The sequence below is a fragment of the Hydra vulgaris genome, chromosome 03 (assembly GCF_038396675.1).
Source record: "Hydra vulgaris chromosome 03, alternate assembly HydraT2T_AEP".
Lineage (NCBI taxonomy): Eukaryota > Metazoa > Cnidaria > Hydrozoa > Anthoathecata > Hydridae > Hydra > Hydra vulgaris.
Genome location: NC_088922.1, coordinates 12336545 through 12364000, shown reverse-complemented (window position 1 = coordinate 12364000; position 27456 = coordinate 12336545). Strand labels below are relative to the sequence as shown.

Genomic DNA, 27456 nt, shown 5'->3' with positions numbered 1-27456 from the left:
GAAACGAACCGAACATTAGACTTAACCAAACTGAACCGAACCCAAACTTTAAAAAAAGGGCTAGATTCCCATCTCTAATATAAAGTATTCAAATACTCAAATAGATATATTCTTTATATTATAGATTTTTATTCCTTAAAAAAACATACGGATACTTATTGTGTTTATTTTTCATCAAAATATTAATGTATAGGCATGAAATAAAAATAATTCATGTCTCTATCAATTATTTAATTTTTTGAAAATATATTTTGAAAATATATCTTCTAGATAAATCATGTCAACAGTTTGGAAATTTGCTGCCTGGCATAAAATTCCAAATTCAAGAGATGCTGAAGGCATCCGTAATAGATGCAGTTCTGTTGTAACATGCTCTGGTGGATCCATAACTTCTTTGCGGAATAATATTTTGCATCATGGAATTACTATCAATAGTCCTTCGATTGGAAAAAAAAGCAACAGCTCAAATCCACCACCGAAAAAAAATTAAAACCATGGATAGTTATTTACAAAAAAAGAGTCTTAAAAAAAATGTAGCTGATCTAGCTACAAACAGTATTTTGATTAATACGATAACTAACAACAAATTTATTCACTTATCAATTAAACAAAGTTGAATCAATGAGCGAATGATTGTTGAAAAATTCGAAATCATATTCCTAAAGCTCCAACAACAGAGATGAATTTAAACCATCAAGATTTTTTTGAAAAAACGGAAGTAATAAAACAAGAAATTATCAAAAAAACTCAATTGGGACATAAATTCAGCTTAACACATGATGAATACGCATTTTTGATGCACAGAAGGTACATTAGTGTCAACATGCATGAAAGTGAATGTAAGAAAACCTATAAAACTGGCCTAATTAGGATTTATGGTTCCTGTCCAGCTGAAAATTAAATACAAAATATTAAGAATCATTTGAATTAATTTGGTGTCTGAATAGAAAGAGATGTAGTAGGTTCTACTCAAGATGGTGCAGCAACCAACAAGAAAATCATGCAATGAGCTTCTTGTTGATTGCTGCAACAATCATGCTTGGTGTGTGCGACAAGTTATACAAAAAAAAAATAAAGACACAAATGTACCAGTTCCCAAGGAAACGGACAGTGATACAGGAGAGGATGAACATGGAATTTATGATGATAATTTCAGTTTTGAATAAGAAAACAATGAAATTAATTTTGACTACCCTGAAATTTTGATGAAAGCACAAAAGTTAGTAAAATTCATAAAAATGTCATCAGTTCCTAACCAAATTTGAAAGAAAGTTATTGAGGAATTTGGTAAAGAAATCAAACTGCATCTCGATGCTCATCATTGTTGGAACTCACTTTTTTCAATGACTGCGCTTTTGATAAAAAGAAAGAAATATTTATTCCAGACATTTACTCAATTAAATGATCTTGATGTAATCAACAAGCTAGATTTTGAGTCATTAGCTTCATTACATGCAGCTTTAGAGCCAGTAAAACTAGCAGGGGAATTCCTTAGCAGAGAAGATGCAACGTTATCGATAGCAAATACTGTTCTTGAATTCAAGCTTGCAAAACTATTTGCTATGAATACAGAAATCGCAGAAATCTTTATTGCATTCAAATTAAAAAAAAAAAATGTCAATGAAAAAATTAACAGAAATGTTATGCAGTTGTTAAGGTGCCTAAAAGATCCTTCATTTGTTCCATTAAAAATAATTAAAATTTTGCTGGAAAACTTGTGCTTAGGTTTTTTGGATTTACTTTTAATGACGAGGAACCACTATTAGCTGAAGCACCACGTACAACATTGGAAAATTCACCTGTTTCTTTTAAGGATGAATTAAACGCACTTCTCAATAAAGATATGAGACACTTGTCTAAATCTACTGATTAATTCAAATGGCTTAAACAAGAGTTTTTGTAGTAATGAAATACGGGCAAAAAAACAGAAAATCTAGAAAAAAGTTACAACGCGATACTCTCTATAAAGCCTACCTCAATAGATGTCAAACACATTTTTCAAGCTGCATTAAAATAAGTCATTGTAAGTTTTATTTCGAAATATAAACATGATGTTAGAACACTTTGTTTAAATAACTTTTTTAATAAACAATGCAAGATAAACTTACATAAGTTTTATTATTTAACAAGAAAAACCGAAAACCGTGGTTAACCGTTTTTTTAATAAAATTAAAACCAAAACCGTGGTTTTTCATAAACTCGGTTTTTTGGAAACCCTAGCAAGATTAGAATAAAATAATAACTTTTTAAATAACAAAAACTTTGTAAATGTTCTTTTAAATATAGAGTTGAGAGAGGGTTATAACAATAATTAAATAGCCTCCTCATCTGTAGTGGCCTTCTCGGCCTTGGGAAGGTGAATTAAAATTAAAAAAAAATTAAAGAAAATCTTTTTGTAATTAGTTTCTTGTCTTCTTCTCCTTTTTAATTTCTTTGAAAATAATAATTTCCAAAAGTTAAAGTTGAACTGTGTATACAATTCAAACACCATCATTCAAGTTTTGCATAACATTTGAAAGTTTAACTTACTTTTTTTTTGTGAAACTTTCCCTTTTCTTGAATGCTTTCCAATAGATGATTTACTAGTACTCTATGTAACAAATGTAATGTGTATATAAATATATATATATATATATATATATATTATATATATATATATATATATATATATATAAAAGATAACTTGTATAAAAGTATATTATATATTATTAAAAAAAAAAAATCAATAAATACAGTTTCTCCTAATGTTAGTTTTTATTTGTTTCAGAAATTTATATATATATATATATATATATATATATATATATATATATATATATATATATATATATATATATATATACATATATATATATATATATATATATATATATATATATATATATATATATATATATATATATATATATATATAAACGCACACACATATGCAAATATACATGTATATATTTGTATGTATGTATGTATGTATGTATGTATGTACGTATGTATGTATGTATGTATGTATGTATGTATGTATGTATGTATGTATGTATGTATGTATGTATGTATGTATGTATGTATGTATTTATGTATGTATGTATGTATGTAAAGGCTGACTTTACATACATACATACACACATATGTATGTGTGTATGTATGTATGTATTGTATATATGTAGGCAAAGGCTGACTTTACAACAACCTTGCAATCATGAAAGACTAGAGACTCATTTTTTAGCAAGAAACTTAGAAACAAATTGCCTAAGGTTTTTGTAAAAAAGTTACTTAGTGTACTATGCCTTTAAAGTGTTGTCACTTGATGCTCATTCGTGACAAAAAGAATAAGAACTACGTATCTATTTATCCTTCACCAAAAGACAAAGATAAACATTTACATTGGATAACTGCAATTCCTATATTCAGTATGCAAATCTGGAACTCCTGATTCAAAATGCTCTAAACAGTGGCCTGAAAATGTTAATTTGGTAATGAAAAATGGCAAAAAAACAACTAAATGTACCTCCAACAACATTTTGCAGCATTAATTTAAGTCAAATTCCAACTAGAGTTTAACACTATTCATGGTTCTTGGATATTTAAATTATTTGATTATCCAAATAATTATTTTTTACTCATCTAAACTACTATAATAATTTGAAAATTTGATAAAAAACATAAACTAAAAAAATCATTAAATCATTTTCTTGTAGATAGAATAGTGTGATCGTGAAGTTGTATTTATTAGTACATTTTTTTTTTGAATTTATTGATTGAATGAAATCGGAACAGCTGTCTTTTGAGTGCCTACCATAAAAATCTTATTTATGTTTTATTAAAATCATTTTTAATTACTCATTTTTGAATGAGACTGAAACAAACTCTTTGAAAATACTATTGCATTTATATATTCATCTTTTAATCTTGTTCTTGATTTTGTCACCACAATTCCAGATGTTGAAAATACTTGTTTGTTCTCCATTGAAGTTAACTTCACTATTAGTAGAGCATTATATAATAAATCTATACTTCTAGGTCTTATTTCCAGTGGCTTCATTTATTTGAGTTCTTTCATTAAAGAATTAAAGTTATTCCCATTGATTGACATTGCAGAATATTGGCATTTTTGTATTGCTAAATTCAACTTGGAAACTTATATTGATCTAAGTTTGGCTTCAAGTTCATATCCAGGCTGAATGCCTAGAACTTTTGCATCTTTTTTGACATTAATTAAAAGTACTACTTTGCATTTTGGTGGCAATTTCAATTTAGAAATAATTGTTTCATTAGTTCTTTGACATATGGAACCATTCAGAACTGCTGACATATATTCTTAAGGGTATCTAAATTGTCTTCTTAAATTTTGTCAATAGCAGTTAATTCAATCAGACTGATTTTTATACAGCTATTTAGTAAATGATCGGAGTCCTTAATACAGAACTTTTTATAAACCTGGCCACAACAACATTATTTAATGCATATATTTACTATTTATTAAATACTGACATATAACATAGATATCTATGAATATAAACATATGTTTGCTATTTATTTACATGCTGGCATACAGAGTTGCCAAAATTGGAACACCTAAGGAATATTTTTTAACTAAAGATGGCTTAACCATGAAAACATTTATGATTTAATTAATACAAAGCTTTTGACAAAATCTCTCACAAAAGACCATTGCAAAAAATAAAATCCTACAGAATTAAAGGTAAAATTCTTGGCTTGATTTAAGCTTTTCTTTTAAATCTTAAAACACACTTTCATCATCTAACACCAAAATATAGAAAAAAGTTTTACACCACCAATATATATATATATATATATATATATATATATATATATATATATATATATATATATATATATATATATATATATATATATATATATATATATTATTCACCTCCTCAAGGCTGTGAAGACCACTACAGACGAGGAGTTATAACCCTCTCTCAACTCTATATCTCCGAAACACGAACCTTGACGAACAAGGCCGCTGCGCGGAGAAACAAGTTAATATATAAACCTACACCTCAAGTTTGCAGTTCCTGCCTGGTGCCCATACCTCAAAAAAAGACACAAATACCATAGAACGCATCCAACATCAGCCTACCAAAGCAAAGTAAACTGACATGTTACTCCACTTAACATCTTACCAAGCTATGGTCATTCCTAGCGCTTTCATTGTGAAATAAACAACAATTACCTCATTTGATTCAACCTTTTTAACAATCATGTCGCTCACCTATAGAACGCACTACCAAACAAAGTTGTCGGTGCTCATAGTGTCAACTGTTTCAAAGCAAAATTTGATCAGCTATCAACAAATTTACTGAAATGCATCATCTTCCGTGCAATCATGCACGAGCTAGCCGCCTATCTGTTGATGGGCTTACGGAACATGCCAGTTTTGTGTAACTTAATTTATTTAACTAACAGACAACCTTTTTATACTTTTAACCATAGTTAACCTAAACTGATTGCACCGTTAATGGAAACAAATTTAGTTTTGTCAAGCCATCATTATGTTGTAATTAAGGCAACCAGTCTCCTAAATTGAAATACTTTGATTCCTTAATGAGAACAGCTCATTTTTTTTTTTTTAATTAATAAAATCAATTTATAATTATTTTTTATCTTTACAGTGACAATTGAAACAATTCTTTAAAACTTATAATAGGAATAAAATTGCCCAGGCAAAATGAAACTCTAGAAATAACAAATTGTACAAAATTGTACAAAAACTTTTATGATGCCATTTAATCAATTAAAAATCACTAAGTAAATTATTTTTTAAAGGTTTATGATATGTAATTATACATTTTTAAATTGCAATGATTTTAGACATAGATTAAGAATAGTGAGTGTAATGGACAAGGACCGCCAGAGAAGATTAGGGTGGTTTGGGTATGTTGAGTAATGAGTTTCATTCAAATACTTACACCGGTCACTTACTACAGCTATATAGCTTGATAAATCTTTCAACAACCATAGCTTTCAACCAGAACTCCATCTGATTTTTAATCAGATCTTAAATTATTTTTATTTCAAATTCTTGTTTTACATATTGCTGTAAAATGCTATTTTTTGTGGGTGATTGTCTAAAATAATCCACAACTTTTACATTTTTTATGGTTGGTTCATAATTTTGCTGAAAAATAATTTGGTGATCTTGTTCATTATTTTCAACACAAAGATCATCATTTTCAACTTTATTTTAGTTGTTTAGTTTATAAGTCTGAATCTGAAAGTTGTTAACAAATTTAACATCACATATCTCTTCATGAAAATCCAGCGTCTTACTTTTCTTGTAGATAGAATAGTGTGATCGTGAAGTTGTATTTATTAGTACATTTTTTTTTTGAATTTATTGATTGAATGAAATCGGAACAGCTGTCTTTTGAGTGCCTACCATAAAAATTTTATATATGTTTTAAATTTAAATGAACGTTACATGGACGTTATAGTAGATCCTTTGCACATTAACTTGTGAGGAACTTAAAAAAGTATAAAAAGTATCATCTCCATTTTCCTAAAAACCATTTTAAATCTCAGCAAAATTTTAATTACACATTATTAATAATGACTGAAAAAATCAATTTCAAAATCTTCAGAAATAAATGTAGCTAAGTTCAGAAAATATTACAATTTTACAAATATTACAACGAAAGAATTTGTTATTTGGTTATTTCTGTTTATAAAATATTTATTTAAAATTTTAATCAATAAAATTTTAATTAATTACTTAAATATAATATTAAGTATAAATATTATGACTTTTTTATTACAAACATTCTTATACAAAAATTTTATTACTTAAATTTAAACGCATTATTCTTTGTTCTTGTTCTATTTATTGTTCATATTCTTTGTTCTTATTCTATTTATTGTTTGTATTTAGCTCTCACAATTTTATCATGCACATTGCACAAGTAAAACAATATTAATACAACTCATTAACATAAGTATTCTTATATTAATTTATTATCTTTTACAGAATTAAAACATTTTAAATAATTTAGTTATAAAAAAAAGCTAAATCATGAACTGACAATAAACGTTAAGTTCTTGATGAATAATGTTTAATAGCATTTGAATATTGAACACTGAAAATTTGTTTAACTATTCAAATAGTATTTGACAAATATATTTTGGAGTTAAACCTGAATTACAACAGCACCAGCAAAACAATACCAGGTATAACAATACAGACAAATTTATCAGCAAGAAATATTCAAGGGAAGAAATTGCAGTTTTAATGAAGCTGAAAACTTAGAGTTCAGTGACATTATAATATATGACAAAAAAGAAAAACTACCAATTTTAAGTTACATATGTAACGATGACATAATCAAACAATTTGATTTAAGTGGCTGGAGTACCATTGTGATGTTAATATACTTACTGGATGCAAATTGATTTTTTTAAGTCATAAAGTAAAATAAAATAAAGCCTTTAATGACACTGTAACAAAAATGTAGCTATATTATAAATATATTTATAATATAGCTGCATTTTTTTTAGTTTAAATATTTTTTAAACATTTTCCTGAAATCAAATTAAAAGTGATATAACATAAACAACATTTCTTTTTTTCAACACCTTCACAACACCAAATAATAAGTAACAGATAAAATTCTGTTTTATTTAAAGCAGTTCACTTTTTGAACAATATTGAAATATTAACTAAAAAAAAAAGAAGTTCAAAAGAAAGAATTGTTTGTGATGAGAAATACCAGTATTTGCAAGGCTTTGTACTCACTAGATATTATTGTTTGAGCAATTGAGTATATGGCTGTATCTTAAAGATTATTGTTTGAAAAATGATTTTCAGTTACCTAGTGTACGATCTTTAACAAAATTGGTATCAAGAGCAAATAAACTTGATTCTGTATCTTTAATTTCCAAAATATTTCTCAGTTTGGAAGACAGACAGCATTCATGCATGATAATGCTTGATTAGCTATATGTTAAAGCAGCTGTTACTTATGGAAGAATATACATAATGATTGGATTTACAAAAAGATTAAAGAAATTATTTTTTAATCTCGTGAAACAAATTAGTTTTTTTCTAATTGGAAAACTTACTAATCACATTTTCTTGTCTAAATGAATTAAATCTCCAAAACCTGTAAAAAAGATTAAAATGTGAAACTAGTAAGACCTTAACAGCCTTGACAACAAATCCAGTAATAAATCAGGAAAAAATTAAAGATACTGTTGCTTTACTGCAAACCTTTAGTGATGGATAGAAAACTATAAAAGTATAAAGAATTTCTGATGATCTAAGATTATATGATCCTTTGTAAGCTGTCATTCAAAGCGCTTTACATAATTATTTCCAACATTTATTGAAATGTGCAAAAATATTGGCGCAAAATGCAATAAAAATAAAACAAAAACTTCTACTTAGACGACAGCAGATATCTCACACTTTAAAAAGTTTAATAGATCAAACTAGCTTTTTATTTGAAAGCAGTCAAGACCATTAATTCATTATGCTTGGTGAACTGTCAAGCTGTTGTGAAAATTCATATTCACCAAGCTAATTTACTACTAAGATTTCATGCAGACTTTTCTGACTGCTCTGAACATCATTCTTGTGACGAATGTTTTCGACAACTAATTAAAGTAGAGTGAGATTTTTGACATACTGGATGAAATAAAAGACTCTATCAAACCAGACAGCAAAATGGGGTGTGTTGATATTGTTAAATACACAAAACCAATATATATATATATATATATATATATATATATATATATATATATATATATATATATATATATATATATATATATATATATATTTCTGTTACATTTATTTTGTAAAAATAAATTTTACAGTTATGGTTAGTTGAAAATCAGTATTTGAATATTTAATTTGATAAATCAAATTTCTTTTTATCATACTCTTCCACAAATAAACATTTGTAGAAAATCTTATCTAATAATAATATACTTAAAAATAACTAGCTTTTTATTAGATTTTTATTCAGGTCAGGTTAGGTTTTTTTGCTACTGGTAACATGTAACCCAGTATAATCTGCTTTATGTCCTGCTGCCTTGTGGGCTACACCTTTTGAGGCAAAGGCTAAGAGATGCAAACTCCAACTTAAAACACCCCCTGCCTTGGGGCTCTTGGTTGAGTAAAGGCTAGAGATAGTGTCTCGATAAAACTACTCATCTTGGGCAGATGTTAAATGCATCCAGCTACTGTCTTGTAGAAGGCCTCCTTGGCAAAGACTTAAGGGGTAAAAAGATTGAATCTGTTGAGCAGTCTCATATCCCTTCTTCATCTATTAGGCTGGTGCAGATGTATTTTTAATACATTGTTTCCAGTTTAGGATGTTGAATGCTAGATCTTCTTGACTCAATGCATGGGTTTTGCTTAAGTCTCTGTTTTTATGACTAGGCAACTCATTCTATAATCTCCTAATGAGCGTACAGCTCTAAAACTCAGTTTTATGGTTCTAAGGCCAGCAGGAAGTCAGGTTTCCCAAACTCTGTGGTAGCTCTCAGAGAGGCTGATTCCATAAACAGCTATAAAATATCAAAGTATTAACAGTGCCATGTTGCGCATGGATGGTGTCCCTTTTGTACTTTTGGTGTGCATTGCGGAGGCCACGTTTAGAGCCCTTTCTTACAGCTTAGGGTTTATTAATAGAAATGAAGCAATTGCTTAGGCTATTAGGCAGTGTTCTGAGTACTATCTATGCTTCGAGTCATGTTCTTCGATCAAATTTAAAAATGAATAAAGTACCAAAAACTATAAAACACAAAAAACCATTATCATCACCAAGATCTCTAAACCTATCAATCACTAATATTCGTGGTCTTCGAGGTAACTTTACTTCTGTTGAGTCTTATCTCTTGCAAAGTTCACCAGACCTTCTTGCTCTTTGTGAGACTAATTTGAGTTCAGCTGTCTCATCTTGCAATCTTAGTGTTGATGGCTATATTCCTTTAATGCGTAAAGACTACAATAGTCACATGCTTGACCTGGGCATTTATATTCGTAGGAATTCACCCATTTGTCGTGAAACTAGGTTTAAATCCATGAACTATTTTTTTATGTACTTTCATTTAGCACCACTTCACTCGATCGCCATTCTCTTTGTTCTATATCTCTCTCCTTCATCTCAAGACTGCACTCTTTTCGATGTTATTTCTGATCATATTAACCAAGCTCACTCTTGCTTTATCCATCAGCTAATATAGTTGTTGTCAGTGACTTTAATGCTCACCACTCTGAATGGCTTGGCTCTAGTGCCAGTGACTATGCAGGCATTATAGCCCACAACCTTTGCCTTTCTCAATCCCTAACTCAAATAGTCGACTTTCCAACTCGCTTTTCAGACACCCTGAAGCATTTACCTTCTCTACTGGACTTATGTCTTGTTTCTGATCCTAGTCAGTGCTCAGTTTCTCCACATTCACCCTTAGGTTCTTCTGATCACAGTTTGATCTCTCTAAAACTAATATCTTCTTCATCACCCGAATCCCTCTATTATCGTACCTCTTACAACTACAATAAAGCTGACTGGGATTCTTTCCATGATTTTCTTTGCGATGACCCTTGGGTAGAAATCTTTTGTCTCCCGTTCGACAAATGTGCTTCTTACATAACTTTGTGGATTCAGGCTGGCATAGAATCTTTTGTTCCCTCTCGACGATTTCAGGTCAAGCCTCACTCTCCTCCATGGTTTTCCTCGCACTGTGCTGCTGCGATTGCCAATCGAAACCGTTACTTCCATATTTATCAGCAAAACATTTCTCCAGAAAACAGACGTCTGTTTATTAATGCTAGAAACCATTGTAAAAAGGTTTTGTTTTACGCCAAAGCCCGCTATTCTCAGGTCATGAAATCTCATATCTCAAAAAACTGTCTTTACTAATACTATTAAAGTCTTCTGGCAAATCTTTAATAGTATTAATAAGGACAGGATATTTAATTCCACCTCTCTTGTATGTTTTAGACTTTGTCACCTCACCTAAAGACAAAGCTGAATTGTTTGCTAAGAACTTTTCATCGATATCATCTCTTGATTCAACTAGTTGCGCTCTACCTAATATTGCAACCAAACAGGTTGATCCATTGCTTGACATTCATATCACTCCAGCATCTGTATCTAAAGTGATTTCCTGCCTAGACTCTTCTACAGCTTGTGGCCCGAACAACATACCTGTTATTGTCTTGCAGAAGTGTTCTCCGGAGCTGTCGTCTATACTCTCAAAACTATTCAACAAGTGCTTATCAGAGTCTTGCTTTCCAGCCTGCTGGAAAGCAGCATCTGTTATTCCTATTTTCAAAAATTCTGGAGAGCGATCTGATTCGTCTAACTACCGTCCCATAAGTCTTCTTCCTATCATAAGCAAGGTTTTTGAATCTTTAATTAACAAACACTTAATTTCTCATCTTTAATCTAATCACTTACTTTCTGACCATCAATATGGATTTCGATCTTCTCGTTCTACAGCTGATTTGTTAACAGTAATAACTGACAGGTTTTATCGTGCATTAGATAAAGGTGGAGAGGTTAAGGCCATCGTTCTTGACATTTCAAAAGCTTTTGATATAGTTTGGCATGCTGGTCTTCTCCATAAGCTTTCTTCTTATGGTGTATCCGGCAACATCTTTAAGATCATTGAATCCTTCCTTTCCAATCGTAGCATAAAAGTTGTCCTCGATGGACAACACTCTTCTTCTTATTCTGTAACTTCAGGGGTTCCTCTAGGTTCTATCCTTGGCCCTATAATCTTTTTAATTTACATTAACGATCTTTCAGATATTCTCTCATCTAAGGTGGCATTGTTTGCTGATGACACTACCATTTATTCTTGTCATGATAGAAAACCAACACCCTCTGATTGCTTGGAGGGGGCATTTGAGCTTGAAAAGGATCTTACTTCTGCTACAGCATGGGGCTCACAATGGCTGGTGAACTTTACTTCAGATAAAACTTAATTTTTTTCAGCCAATCGTTATCGCAATAATTTAGATCTTCCTATATTTATTAACGGTGGTGTACTTGCTGAGTCACCTACTCTTCATCTTCTAGGACTAACTCTTACTTCCATTCTTTCTTGGAAACCATATATCAAATCAGTTGCAAAATTAGCATCTGCTAAGGTTGCATCTCTTTATCGAGCTCGTCACTTTCTTACTTTGGATTCTATTCTCTATTTCTATAAATCTCAAATCCGGCCTTGTATGGAATATTGTTGCCATATCTGGGACGGATCTTCTAATGATGCCCTTTCTCTTTTAGACAAGGTGCAAAAACGTATTGTAAACATAGTTGGACCTGCTCTTGCAGCCAACCTCCAACCATTATCACATCGTCGTAATGTTGCTTCTCTTTCTCTTTTCTACAAATACTATAATGGGCACTGCTCTAAAGAGCTAACGTCTCTTGTGCCATCTACTATAATTCATTCTTGTTATACTCGTCATTCAATTAAGTGTCATTCTTTTTCTGTGGCTGTTCCTATGTGCTATAAAAACTCTTATTCGTCTAGTTTTTTTCCTCGAACATCAGCTCTTTGGAATTCGCTTCCTTCATCTTGCTTTCCTGATTCATATAATTTGCAATCTTTTAAGTCATCCGTCAATCGTTATCTTGCTCTACAATCTTCATCTTTTCTTTTTCAGTAACTTCAAACTTTAATTAGTGGCTACTTGCAGCCTTGTTGGAAGCGAAGATGTTTAAAAAAAAAAAAAAAAGCTATGAATCAAACTTGAATTAAACTCAGAATCTTAAAAGCCTAAGTCCTTTTTATCTAGTCTATTTACTTTTTAACATGCAAATTTTCACCCAGAGCATTCTTATATTAGAAGAACAAATATTTATCTTTTGATTCATTTTATCAAATGGTCTTTAAACATTTCACTTTGCACAGCATGTCTGACTTTATGTCTGATGAATGAAATGTCCTAATGCACAATAAAGTATTAAACATACACATATAAAATTTTGTCATTAAGTTTATAAAATTTAATGCCATTGAGTTTATAAAATTAGATAGTAAAAAGACAAGTTATTAATGAACTTTATTTATCATTTTTATATATTTAGGGTCAAAACTTAAGGAAACCTAAATTTACATTATAAAACTTGAATTAAATTAACCTTAATTAATAATTAAAAATAAATGTTTAACTTCTTTAGATCTAACTCAATGTAGCATTGAAAAAAGAAAACAAAAAATGTACCAAAATCAAGAAAATTAAATGTTTTAGGGAATTTAAAGAAAAAGATTAAGGACTCATGCACTTAATATTATCAGGTGTACACGGAAAAATCCAGTCAACTTTAAATTGAGATTTCTCTAAAACCATATGCTTTTTATTTCAATTTTTTTTAATATTTGAAACCCTAAATAATGTGTTTACATTAATTAGGGTTTTAACTTAATTTTAAAGGGCTTGATGGGCTGTTTGGCAAGAGATTGAATTTTATAGCGAGTTGATGCCATAATTTTGCAGATTTTTTCCTTTTTCACTTTATTAATGGGCTTAATCCACTTTTTCTGGAAGTCCTTTTTGTTTTTCGTTACTCCAACTGCCTTATGAAGAACTCCTTTAAGTATTGCCTAAATATCTTCAATCTTGTGATCTTCAGGACGATTTGGAGGATTCCCATCTTTAGGAACAATTTTCATATTATTATCTTTGATCCACTGTAGAACTTTTTTAGAATAGTGAAAAACAGCAAGATTGGGCCGAAAGAAACATCGGTATTTGTGTTTTTTCATAAATGGCAAAAATCTTTTTGGAGGCATTCTTTGATGTAGAAATCAGCAATCAACGTCTTCTTAGTGACAAAACAAGAGGACTGCATACCACAGCCACAAATTGCTTGTCACACAAGGAACTTTGATGCAAATTTTTCTTGCGGAATATATTTAAATTGATCATCGGCAAGTTTACTTTTGTTCTCGTATTAAAATTGTTGGCTAGGAAGTTGTGAAAAAACTGCCTTGCAATATATTTCCTCATCTTCAATTATGCACATACTTTTATCCACTATTATTTTAACCAACTTTATTGCGCGTGGAATTCCTTTAACTTCAAAATTTAAGCTTCTCTTATTTTTCTTATGAAATGCTTTTTTTTTAAGTACTTTTTAGATACAAGAACATAAAGTCTTGAATTTTTTTTCTAGATCTCGCTGTGACTGGTTCTGATTTCTTGCTATTGAACTAAGAATTGACTTAGCTTTTTTGGATTTACTGAAAGTTTTCTTTCTTCCACTTCCAGGTTTTCGAAGCATTGAGTAGTCTTATTTTTGAAGCATCGAGTAGTCTTATTTACAATGTCTATGACTGTAGATTTTGGAACAATTGTACGTTTAGCAATCAAGCAATATGAACTCAAGGGGTTTTTACAAAAAAAATTCACGACTTTTTTACACACCTCAATTTGTTTCCAAAGCATTTTGCAAATCAATAATTTGTAAACAAAAGTTCATCAACACAATTAAAAATAAGGAAGCAACGTTTAATTAAAAAAGTAAATGAAATAAAAAGCATTTGTGATTTTAGAGATATCTCAATTTAAAGTTGACCAGATTTTTGTGTGCCCACTCGATATTTGGAATCACCATGAAAAGATCAACTATGTTGTGATTAAACAAACACAAAATTATATTGAAAAGTACTTTAAAAAACAATAGTTCATTTAAAAGATAAACTGAAGCCTATTTAATCTTTTTGTTACTTTTTAAAATCTTTCAGAGTAAACAATGTTGCTGTTGCAAAGAAGTTTGCTTTATAACCTGGACAAAATAGCAACTATTTTAGGATTTTCTCCAGATTTAATAAATGATAAAAATAAAAGAACTGTTCTGGAAAAATAAAAAAGGCTTGATATTTCTTCAAAATCAGAAAAACTGAAATAACTGGCGTTGGTTTCTGCAAGCTGGAATATTTATGGACACACTACTATTTCTTAAAACCTTAGAAATGGCAAAAACTGCAATGCATTTTAGCATTAAAAACACCAGATATTGCAGATGATAAAGATCTCTTGATATTAGTAATATATGACTTTTTTTTTTCAACATCTTCGCTTCCAACAAGGCTGCAAGCAACCACTATTAGAGTTGGAAGTTACTGGAAGAAAAAAGATGAAGTTAATAAAGCAATATAACGATTGACAGACAACATAAAAGATTGCAAATTATATGAATCAGGAAAGCAAGATGAAGGAAGCAAATTCCGAAAAACTGATGTTCGAGGAAAAAAGCTAGAGGAATAAGAATTTTTAGAGCACTGAGGAATAGTCACAGAAAAAGGATGAGACTTAATTGAATGAAGAATAACACATGAATAGACTTTAGAAGATGGCACTAAAGACGCTACCTCTTAAGAGCAGTGCCGGTGATAGTATTTGTAAAAAAGAGAAAGAGAAGCAACATTACGACAATGCAATAATGGTTAAAGGTTGGCTGCAAGAGCAGGTCCAACTAAGTTTACAATGCATTTTTGCACCTTATCTAAAAGAGAAAGAGTATCATTGGAAGATTCGCCCCAGATATGGCAACAGCATTCCATACAAAGACAGATTTGAGATTTATAGAGATAAAAAATAAAATCCAGAATAAGAAAGTGGCGAGCACGACATAGAGATGCAACCTTAACAGATGCTAAATTTGCAATGGATTTGATAGTTTCCAGGAAATATTAGAAGTAAGAGTTTATACTAGAAGATGATGGGTAGATGACTCAGCGAGTACATCATTATTCATAAATAAAGGAAGATCTAAATTATTGTGGTAACCATTAGCTGAAAAAAATTAAGTTTTCTCTGAGCTAAAGTTCATCAGCCACTGTGAGCCCCATGTTGTAGCAGAAGCGAGATCCACTTCAAGCTCAAATGCCCCCTCCAAGCAATCAGAGTATTGGCTTCTTATCAAGACAAGAACGGTGGTATCATCAGCAAACAATACCGCCTTAGATCTTAGAATATCTGGAAGATCATTAATGTAAATTAAAAAGGACAACTTTAATACTACGATTGGTAAGAAAGGACTCAATAATCTTGAAAATGTTACTTACAATACACTTCTGCAAGACGACAACAGGTATGTTGTCCAGACCACAAGCTGTAGATAAGTCTAAGCAGGAAATTACTTTAGATACAGTAATACGAATGTCAAGCAATGGATCAGCCTGTTTGTCGGCTATATCAGGTAGAACGCAACTAGTGGAATCAAGAAAAGATATTGATGAAAAGTCCTTTGCAAATTATTCAGCTTTGTATTTAGGTGAAGTGACAAAATCTGAACCATAAAAGAGAGGTGGAATATCAGATTTGCCCTTATTATTGATACTGTTAAAGATTCTTCAGAAGTCACGAGAGCCTAATTTTTGAGATGAAATACGAGATTTCAAGACGTGAGAATAACGAGCTTTGGCGTTAGACAAAACTTTTTTATTAATGGTTTCTAGCAATAGTAAACAGACATCTGTTTTCTAGAGAACTGTTTTGCTGATAGATATGAAAGTAATGGTTTTGATTGGAAATTGCACCAGTAGAATGTGAGGTGAACAATGGATAAGAGTGAGGCTAGACTTGAAATCATTCAGAGGGAATTTAAGATTCCATGTCAGCCTAAATCCATGACGTCATGTAAGAAGCACATTTATCAACAGGAAGATAAAAGATTTCTACCCAAGGGCCTGCACAAAGAAAATCACGGAAAGAGTCCCAGTCAGCTTTTAGGTTTAAGAGGTTTAGTTATAAGAGGTACAATTATATGGGGATTCTGATAATGAAGAAGAATGTGATAATAGTTTTAGAGAGATCGAATCGTGATCAGAAGCATCTAAGGGTGAATATGGAGAAACTGAGCACTGACTAGGATCAGAAACAAGACATAAGTTGAGTAGAGTAGGTAAATGATTTAGATTGTCTGGAAAATGTGTTGGAAAGTTGACTATTTGAGTTAGGTATTGAAAAAGGCAAAAGTTGTGGGCCTTAAAGCCTGCAGAGTCAATGACACTAGAGTCAAGCCATTCAGTCCGATGAGCATTAAAGTCACCAACAACAACAATAACAACTGAAGGATAAAGAGAAAGGGCTTGGTCAATTTGATCAGAAATAACATCGAAAAAGAGTGTAATTTTGAGATGAAGGAGAGTGATATAGAACAAAGAGAAAGGTGATAGAGTGAAGTGGTGCTAAACGAAAGTTCATAAAAGAATAGTTCATGGATTCAAATCTAGTTTCCCGACAAATGCATGAATTCTTATGAATGTAAATGCCCCAGGCCATTTACATTCATAAGAATTGACTTTTGGAGTCTTTACGAATTAAAGGAAGATAACCATAAACACTAAGATAACAAGATGAGACAGTCAAACTCAAATTAGTCTCACAAAGAGCAAAAAGGACTGGTGAACTTTGCAAGAGATAAGACTCAACAGAAGAAAGGTTATTTTAAATATTAGTGAACGATAGGTTTAGAGAACTTGGTGATGGCAATGGTTTTTTGTATTTTGTAGTTTTTGGTACTTTAGCCATTTTTAAATTTGTTAAAGAGCTTGACTCAAAGCATAAATAGTTTTCACTACACTATTTAATAGACCAAGCAATTGCCTCTTTACTATTAATAAACCCTAAGCTGTAACAAAGGGCTCCAAATGTGGCCTCAACAATGCACACCAAAAGTTCAAATAGGGACACCATCCATGCAAAAAATGGCACTGTTAGTACTCTGATATTTTATAGCTGTTCCAATAGATATTATTCATCTCCTCATGGCCGAGAAGCCCACTACAGATGAGGAGGCTACTTAATAGTGGTTATAACCCTCTCTCAACTCTCCGAAACACGAATCTTGACAAACAAGGCTGCTGTGCAGAGAAACAAGTTGAGCGCGGTACCACCAGGGATGTGGTGGGGATCGAACTCGGAACCTATCGCTTATGAAGCTAGTGCTTTACCACTACCGCATGTTGGTGGAATCAGCCTCTCTGAGAGCTACCACAGATTACCAGCCTGCCTCAAAACCATAAAACTGAGTTTTAGAGTTTCATTAGGAAATAATAGAATGAGTTGCCTAGTCATAAAAACAGAGACACAAGCAAAACCTATGCATTGAGTCAAGAAGATCCAGCATTCAACATCCTAAACTGGAAACAATATATTATAAATATATCTGCACCAGCCTAAGAGACAAAGAAGGGGTGTGGGGCTGGTCAACAGATAGAAACTGATTACCCTTTAAGTCTTTGCCTAGGAGACCTTCTACAAGATAGTAGCTGGATGCGTTTGACAAGATGCCCAAGATGAGTATTTTTATTGAGACACCATCTCTAGCCTTTACTCAACCAAGAGCCCCCAGGCAGGGGGTGTTTCAAGTCGGAGTTGACTTCTCTAAGCCTTTGCCTAAAAAAGTGTATCCTACAAGGCAGCAGGACATGAAGCAGATTGTACTGGGTTACATGTTACCAGTAGCAGGATAACCTGACCTGACAATAACTTACTTTAACTATTGTATTTATTTCAGTCATGGTGCAAGTTCACAACTGAAAATTACAAAAATATATCTGACCTATTACCATAGACAAAATCATTGAGTATTTGCAGAATGGCATTTTTTTGCTACATCACAGAATGAGTGTCTGTGAGTGTTGCAGACTTTGTCAAGCAACTTGCAGTAAGGGTAAGTTTATTATCACTAACAGATTCTATAAATTCAGCTAAGAAAGTGTATGATTGGTATAGATAAAATATAGTAGGGAATACACTTTCTATACATTTCAAATAATGCAATTATATAGCATTGAATAAACTTTAAATTAGAAAAGTGCTAAATTGCGTGTTCAACAATACCAGGAACAAAAAAGCACTATTTTTTTATACCACAATCATTAACTACTTAATAGTTGAAAAGAGTGTTATTTGATAACATTCAAGTTTTAATAATGCAGCAGACCCATACAATGCTACTTGCTTTTCTTTCACCAGGAATTTATGTAGCGTGTATTTATGATGCAAAATGGTTTTTGGGCAACATTGTAGAAATATCTTAAGAAAATTAAGTTACCCTTATAAAGTTCATGAAGCTGTTTATTTTGTCAAACACTTTAACTTAGTCACACAATGATATTAGCTAGGATCCAACAACAAAAATTTTATATTTGAACATTCAACCAGCAACAGGTAGATGCTATAGACTATTAAGAAACAACTGAAATATTTTCATTTGCACAAAAGAATATGTAACAACATAATTTTATAACAACATGAAAAATTATTATAAATTTATTTATCTTTTTTAAGCTTATTTAATTAATATTTATCTCAAAGCTTAAAAGTGATTTTATATAAATATTTTTACAAATCAGTGTTTATGTTGATTGTTTATTACATATTTATATTTTTTAATACATAATATTAAATAAATACATAACAAACTTGTGAATTGTGATAACAAATTTAAAAACCCATGAGTACCCACCGTTTTTTTGTTGTTGTTGTTGGAATAAAATCTAGTAAATCCATAGAAAAGAAGTTAACTATTAAAAATATTTTTGATCCAAAGTTTTAGGTGTTTGAAGTGAAGTTTTTTAACTTTTAGCTGCAGCCATTTTTAGAACTCCATAATTACTTACTGAATCTTATAAGTAAATTTTTGAAAAATAGCAAGCTTACCATATATAGAAAATAGATAAAAAATGTGTCAGTTCCTGAATTGCTAATTTTGTATATTGATCCATAAAAAATTAACTTTTTAGATTTGTAAATAATTTTTTTAAGTTTTTAGATTATAATTGAAAAAAAAAAACAGTTTTCTTTTAACATTTAAGTCTTGATTGAAGGAAGTTAAAAATTCAAGTTAAACGATGTTTTTATGAAAATCAGATTTTATTATCTCTCCTAATGATAAGGCAGAACTATTTGAAAAGAACTCTTGTCAAATTTATTTGTTGAATCTAAAAGCCACATTTTTCTTGTCATCTCAGAGAAATATTCATTTCTTTCTCATTTCGATAAATACTACCATGGTTGCTGCTCAAGTTATAATCTCTAGTTCACACCGAGATTAAACCTTGACTGTGTTGTCATTCATCAAAGTCACATTTTTTTACTGTAGCTATTCCTACAAACTCAAAAAAAAAATTTATCTAGTTTTTCTAACACCTCTTTATGCTTTGGAATTCTCTTTTGTCTTTATGTTTTGACTTCTACAATTCACATTTTTAAAAGCCTTCTGTTAACTGTTTTCTTGCTCAATATTCTCAAAAATCCTTTATTTCTGGTCATATTGTGTTAACTTGTTTGTTTGCCCATCAGATTTGTCAGCCTTAAGGAGATATACAGTCAGCCTTGAGGAAATATACAGAAAAAAAAACCGACATTCTAAACTTGAGTAAAACATGAACAAAATAAAAACTAGTTTAAAGCAGTAACGCCTCATTTTTAATTTTAACTTGAGTAATAATTGATATTAAAAATATTAAATATAAGAAAAATTATAATAAAATTAAAAAAATTATAAACTGTTTGTATTCCAAGAGTTCTCCAAAAATTAATCATAAATAAATGCATACAATTATGAACATTTTAAAGTTAAAATGAATATTAATTAAAAATACCTTAATGGGAACTTCTGCAGGTAAATCAAAATCAGAATTAAGAAATGAAGATTCCTGATGTACTTCAGAAGACTCTTGTTGAGCTTTTAATATTTTGCAAACATTTGTTTGGTTTCCATTATTCTGGTTTATCAATAGTGTTTTTGAATTTTTTCTTATTTGGCAAAGAGGTAATCCTTCACAAATTTCTTTCTGTAATGGTGTTGGCAATTTTCTATTTTTTTTTTTAAGTAACATACCTGCTTGGATTTGTTTCTTTAATGGTGTTTGTAATTTTTTTTTTGTGTGACGAAGTGATAATCCTACACTAATTTGTTTTTTTAATGGTGTTTGCAATTTCTTCTTAGTTTGACGAAGTAATAATCTTTCACCAATTTGCTTCTTTAATGGTGTTTGCAATTTCTTCATTATTTGTCTAAGTGACTTGCCTCCTTCGATTTGTTTTCTTAATGGTGTTTGTAGCTTCTTTTTTGTTTGACGAAGTAATATTCCTTCACTAATCTGATTCTTTAATGGTTTTTGCAAATTCTTCATTGTTTGACGAAGCAAATATCCTTCATTAATTTGTTTCTTTAAAGGTGTTTGCATTTTCTTCATTGTTTGTTTAAGTAATGTGCCTTCTTGAATTTGTTTCCTTAATGGTGTTTCCAATTTCTTTTTTGTTTGACGAAGTAATATTCCTTCATTAATTTGGATCTTTAGCGGTGTTTGCAACTTCTTCATTGTTTGTCTAAGTGACATACCTCCTTGGATTTGCTTCCTTAATGGTGTTTGCAGCTTCTTCATTGTTTGACGAAGTAAAATTCCTTCACTAATCTGATGTTTTAATGGTGTTTGTAATTTTTTTCTTGTTTGACGAAGCAATATTCCTTTATTAATTTGATTCTTTAATGGTGTTTGCAACTTCTTCATTGTTTGTCTAAGTGATAGGCCTCCTTGAATTTGTTTCCTTAATGGAGTTTGCAATTTCTTTTTTGTTTGACGAAGTAATATTCCTTCACCAATTTGATTCTTTAGTGGTGTTTGCAACTTCTTCATTGTTTGTCTAAGTGATATACCTCCTTGGATTTGTTTCCTTAATGGTGTTTGCAATTTCTTTTTTGTTTGACGAAGTAATATTCCTTCACCAATTTGATTCTTTAGTGGCGTTTGCAACTTCTTCATTGTTTGTCTTAGTGACATACCTCCTTGAATTTGCTTCCTTAATGGAGTTTGCAATTTCTTTTTTGTTTGACGAAGTAATATTCCTTCACTAATTTGATTCTTTAGTGGTGTTTGCAACTTCTTCATTGTTTGTCTTAGTGACATACCTCCTTGGATTTGCTTCCTTAATGGTGTTTGTAATTTCTTTTTCGTTTGACGAAGTAATATTCCTTCACCAATTTGATTCTTTAGTGGTGTTTGCAACTTCTTCATTGTTTTTCTAAGTGAGAGGCCTCCTTGAATTTGTTTCCTTAATGGTGTTTGTAATTTCTTTTTTGTTTGACGAAGTAATATTCCTTCACCAATTTGATTCTTTAGTGGTGTTTGCAACTTCTTCATTGTTTTTCTAAGTGAGAGGCCTCCTTGAATTTGTTTCCTTAATGGTGTTTGTAATTTCTTTTTTGTTTGACGAAGTAATATTCCTTCACCAATTTGATTCTTTAGTGGTGTTTGCAACTTCTTCATTGTTTGTCTTAGTGACATACCTCCTTGAATTTGCTTCCTTAATGGAGTTTGCAATTTCTTTTTTGTTTGACGAAGTAATATTCTTTCACTAATTTGATTCTTTAGTGGTGTTTGCAACTTCTTCATTGTTTGTCTAAGTGACATACCTCCTTGAATTTGTTTCCTTAATGGTGTTTGCAATTTCTTTTTTGTTTGACGAAGTAATATTCCTTCACCAATTTGATTCTTTAGTGGTGTTTGCAACTTCTTCATTGTTTGTCTAAGTGAGAGGCCTCCTTGAATTTGCTTCCTTAACGGTGTTTGCAACTTTTTCTTTGTTTGACGAAGAGTTAATCCTTTACCAATCTGTACTCTTAATGGTGTTTGTAACTTTTTCATTGATTTATTAAGTGACATACCTCCTTGGATTTGATATCTTAAAGGTGTTTGCAATTTTTTCATTGTTTGACGAAGCAATAACCCTTCACTAATTTGTGTTTTTAACGGAGTTTGTAATTTCCTAACTGTTTTCCTTAATGATATTCTTGTTTGAATTTGGTTTCTCAAAGGTGTTTGTAACTTTCTTCTTGTTTGACGAAGAGGTAATCCTTGCTTAATTTGTTTCCTTAAAGGTGTTTGCAACTTTTTCTTAGTTTTGCGTAGTGATTTTCCTCCTTCAATTTCATTTCGCAATGGTGTTTTTAATTTATTTTTTGTTTGATAAAGTAATAACCCTTCATTTATTTTATTTTTCAACGGTGTATGTAACTCATTATTCACTTCACACAAAGAAACATTTTTCTGTTCTAAAGTTCTCAACTTTTGATTGGATAAATCAAACTGAAAAACAGTTTGATTTATACTATTTTCATTTAAAAGTGTTAGATCTTTATTTTTTGACAAATTGTTATTTGGGTATGCTGCAATCTCTGTTACATCAATATTTGAGATTTTTATTGTTCTTTTTAAGGTTTTTTTAAGAGTTACACCTAAAACATTTAGACAATATAAATATATTTTTAAATATTTTTTTGAAATTATGCACTAAAAAATAAAAAATATAACCTTGGATAATCTGTTTTCTTAATGGTGTCATCAATCCCTTTCTGAGGGTTTTACGAAGAGATGGTTTTGATTGAATTTCTTTTCGCAAAGGAGTTTTTAAAGCACGCTTTTTAAAACGATTAGGTAAAGGCTGAGATAACTGATTAGGTGATATATGAGACTCTTGTTCCTCATTAACAGACGGAAGTAAATTATTTTTCCAAGATTTTATCACTTCAGCTTGTATTGGAGCTGGTAACTTACTTTTAGTTGTTGGAGAATCATCAAAAATGTCCTTATTTGACTCAGAATCAAATGATAATAAAACATTGTCTAAGTTAGAGGTCTGTGTCTCTGTATTCCTAGATATATTGCTTTCAATAAAAGTAGAATCTTTATAATCAGGAAATAAAGGCGTTCTATGAATAAATGATCTAGGTGGCATTGAAACTGCTGGGCTGGCACCCCGCCTTATTGGAGTACTTGGTGGGAGTCTTTTATCAAAGTATTCTGGACTTAAAACTACACCAAATGAAACTCTTTTCTTTGTTGAAAGAGAGGTTCTTTTTAACAAGGACTTTGGAGTATTGGTAACTAGATCTGGAGCATTATTATCTTTGTTTAAAACACGAAGAGGTAGCATATTAATTTTTTCAGAAACCTTAGAATCAGTACAATCGAGATGATGCAGTTTTGTATTATTTCTCATAGGAGAAATAGAATCTGTGGTCATCGACTTGGTACCAAATGGAATCTAAATTAAAAAAAAACTAATAGTAAAAACTAACAAAAAATAAAAACTATATACTTCAATGTGATCACATGCAAGCTAAAAAAAAACAAACAGCATAATTATAAGCAAACTAAAAAATAACAACATTAAATGTAATAAACATAACTTTTTGCAGCAAAGTATCAAAAATAAAACAAGGGTTTACCACCGGATCATAAAATAAAATTTACAAATTGCAGATTTTATTAAAGTTAATAAAATAAAGCACTTATTAATTTTTTAATAACAAAAAAAAAAGTCAATCATAGCAAAAGAAAATCATTTTAAAAATTACAACTTTTGCGATGGAAAACTATGAACTTTATTGAGTGTTGCTGAAGTGAAATACTTGATGTCCAAATTGTTGTAAGTGTGGTTAAATTATATCTATTTAAATGCCAATATGTTACTTTAATAGTGTACTTTAAGTTTATTTGACACACACTACTCTAATTTTATGCTTCTGTACAGCTATTTTTAATTTTTATGATTAACTATAGTAAATGTTATACTATAGTATACTTATAATTAGCTACATATATGATTTACTTTGAATTCTTACTACTAAGATATCTGTAGTAGGGCAGTTGCTCCAAAATGTAAGCATTTTTCTTTAAGTGCATATAATATAAATGATTTACAATAAGATTGGAGTGACTAAGCAACATATAGTTATAAGTAAAAGTATAGTTAATTTTTATTTGTTATAAACTACAATTACTGATTGAGATAAACTATGAATATTTAAGTTCATCATCATCATCATCATCATCATCATCATCATCATCATCATCATCATCATCATCATCATCATCATCATCATCATCATCATCATCATCATCATCATCATCATCATCATCATCATCATCATCATCATCATCATCATCATCATCATCATCATCATCATCATCATCATCATCATTATCATCACCAATCATTATCACCACCACCTCCATCAAACCACTCCACCATCAAACATTTCTTGCAATGCTATTTCTCGAATATACACAACCTTGACCATCTCCTTTCTTTAACGCTGAAACTTTTTTATGTCAACAGTAATGCATTATCTCTGAGTATTTTAAATTCTAGCTCTACCTTTTTCTCTTGAAACTGGTAATTCTCTTCATGCTGATACCGACCTGCAACCACATCTGCAAGCACCTTAATTTTTCCAGATGCACACTATCAAATACTTTAACTATTCTCAATTTCTTTTTTTTTTTCTTATCTTTTAGAATCACAATGCATATCTAACTAATTATAATCTCGGTTTTTTTCAGATCATGGGCATCATAAACTTTTATTTATTTTTATGGGCAATTTTTGAACAACTTTGCTGTGATTAAGAAAAAATGAACCTGTTAAAAAACAACGAATAAACTTTACAGTTATTTTGATAGCATTTAATGTCTGTCGAATAATATTTGCAGAGGTGTAAACCTTCCATAGAGTAACTACATGATATTACCTTTGTTTAAAAACAAGCTTTTTTTTCTCTAATCTTTTTTTTTCCCCATCTTTTTCAATATATTTTTATCTAAAATCTTGCAATAAAAATAACTCACAATAAACCATACTTTTTCACACAATGTACAACAAGAAGTTTTAATCTTTTAGACTCTAAACTAACATTCTTAGAGTATATCTGTAATCACATATTCACACATATCAGTATGTAGCTTTAAGTAAAAAAGCTGAAACATATTCATGTTTCCTACTTTACAATCATAAATTTAAATTATTTAAATAGTTAAAAACAGACAACATACATAACTAATTCTCCTTAACTATATAGTGGATATTTAAATATATAGTAGCTATATAAAGTTAGCATTTTTATGATTTAAATACATAACTGCCATTTTTAAATAAATAGTTTCAAAATAAATTAAAAAATACCATTTTATAATTTTCTTTATTAGGACTTGCTTTCTCAAAAGGTTTGGTATATTCAATACGAAATGACCTATGAGCAATGCTAAAAACATCATTGTGAGCCAATAGTTTTTCTTTTTCAACACAAACCCTATTACATTTTGTAGGAAGATTATCTGAAAAGTTTTCAAGTGTAATCTAAAAAAAATTAACACAAACAAAAGTTAAACATTCTAAAAAACACTTTTAATATGATTGTAAATTATTTTCTTATTGGCAAATAAATAAACACAATATATATATATACATATATATATATATATATATATATATATATATATATATATATATATATATATATATCATACATCAGAACGCACTTTTAAAATAAATTAAGGTTTGCGTGTCGAAAATCACGTCTTGAAGCCTCTAGGGAGTAAGTAGCATTGCTTTTAATGACTTTATGAGCTTGCTTCAAATAACAATTTACAACTTGCTGTTTTACAAGTTGATAAACTTTGAGTTGCTTTGTTTTGTTGATAAACTTCTAGCATTTGTATTTGAAATAATGACTTTTTTTATAATTTTTTGTTACTTTTATGAGGCTATAGATGTATATAAGATGCAAGTATTTATCTTTTTATCTATAGTAAATAAGTTAGATAAATAAAATAAATCATTTTAATCTTTAATCTTATATAAACTAAAGTAATTTATATATGTAATGTAATTTAAACTAGTTTTATAATATTGCTTATTTGCTTAGCAAAAGTTTTATTTTAGATTTTTTGCTTTAACATGTATGGAAGATCCGCAAAACAAAAATTAGGTTCAGACTCTAATGTAAAGAGAAAAAAAAAAGAAAAAAGTATAAATAAAGAAGATAAAGAAAATCAGTCTGTAAATAAACAAATAAATTCTGATAGAAGTAACCGTGCCTTAGCCGTATTGTCGATTGAAAATAGTCAACTATCGTGCAGCGAAAGCATAAGCAATGCATTATTAACAAATATAAGTATTAAAGGATTTGTTAAAGAGATTAATGAAATTAAACATAACTTGAAAAACAATAAATTTCCGCGTAAAATTTTCAAATTTGGTGACACTGAAAAAACTTACAGTTTGGTTTTAAACTTTTTTCATTGCCGAACCGAAATCGATTTTAGCCCGAAAAGAAAGAAAAATTACATTTTACCTGCATTTATTGCTATAAGGTATTACATGAACCACTAGGTAAAAGTGGTAATTTTTTTAAGCATTTTAATTCCATACAATGTAACGGCAAAGACAATTTTATGGCTTGGAAAAAGGCTTATGATGATATAAGTCTTGATAATGATGATGATTCGTTGTTAGATGACAATATTATGGATCTAACTAAATATGTAATGTCATCCAATATGGCAACACAAGAGCTAGGTAACATTCATCTAAAAAGACTTTTAGACTGTCATAAAATCACTAACTGCCTTAGAAAAGCCAAAACTATTACATTAATAGGTGATATCTGGGATAGC

General features: G+C 30.1%; 1 protein-coding gene across 1 annotated transcript in view; it reads right to left on the bottom strand.

Annotated features, from left to right (window-relative positions):
- The window catches only part of LOC100205951 (kinesin-like protein KIF20B), a 61176-nt gene that overhangs the window by 26288 nt on the left and 7432 nt on the right, over window positions 1-27456 (bottom strand). The window contains exons 3-6 of the mRNA XM_065792367.1: window positions 25964-26137; window positions 23311-24043; window positions 20599-23234; window positions 2530-2590 (exon numbers count right to left, since the gene is read on the bottom strand). Coding sequence (XP_065648439.1) covers window positions 2530-2590; window positions 20599-23234; window positions 23311-24043; window positions 25964-26137 — 3604 coding nt within the window. The remainder of the gene's footprint in view (window positions 1-2529; window positions 2591-20598; window positions 23235-23310; window positions 24044-25963; window positions 26138-27456) is intronic.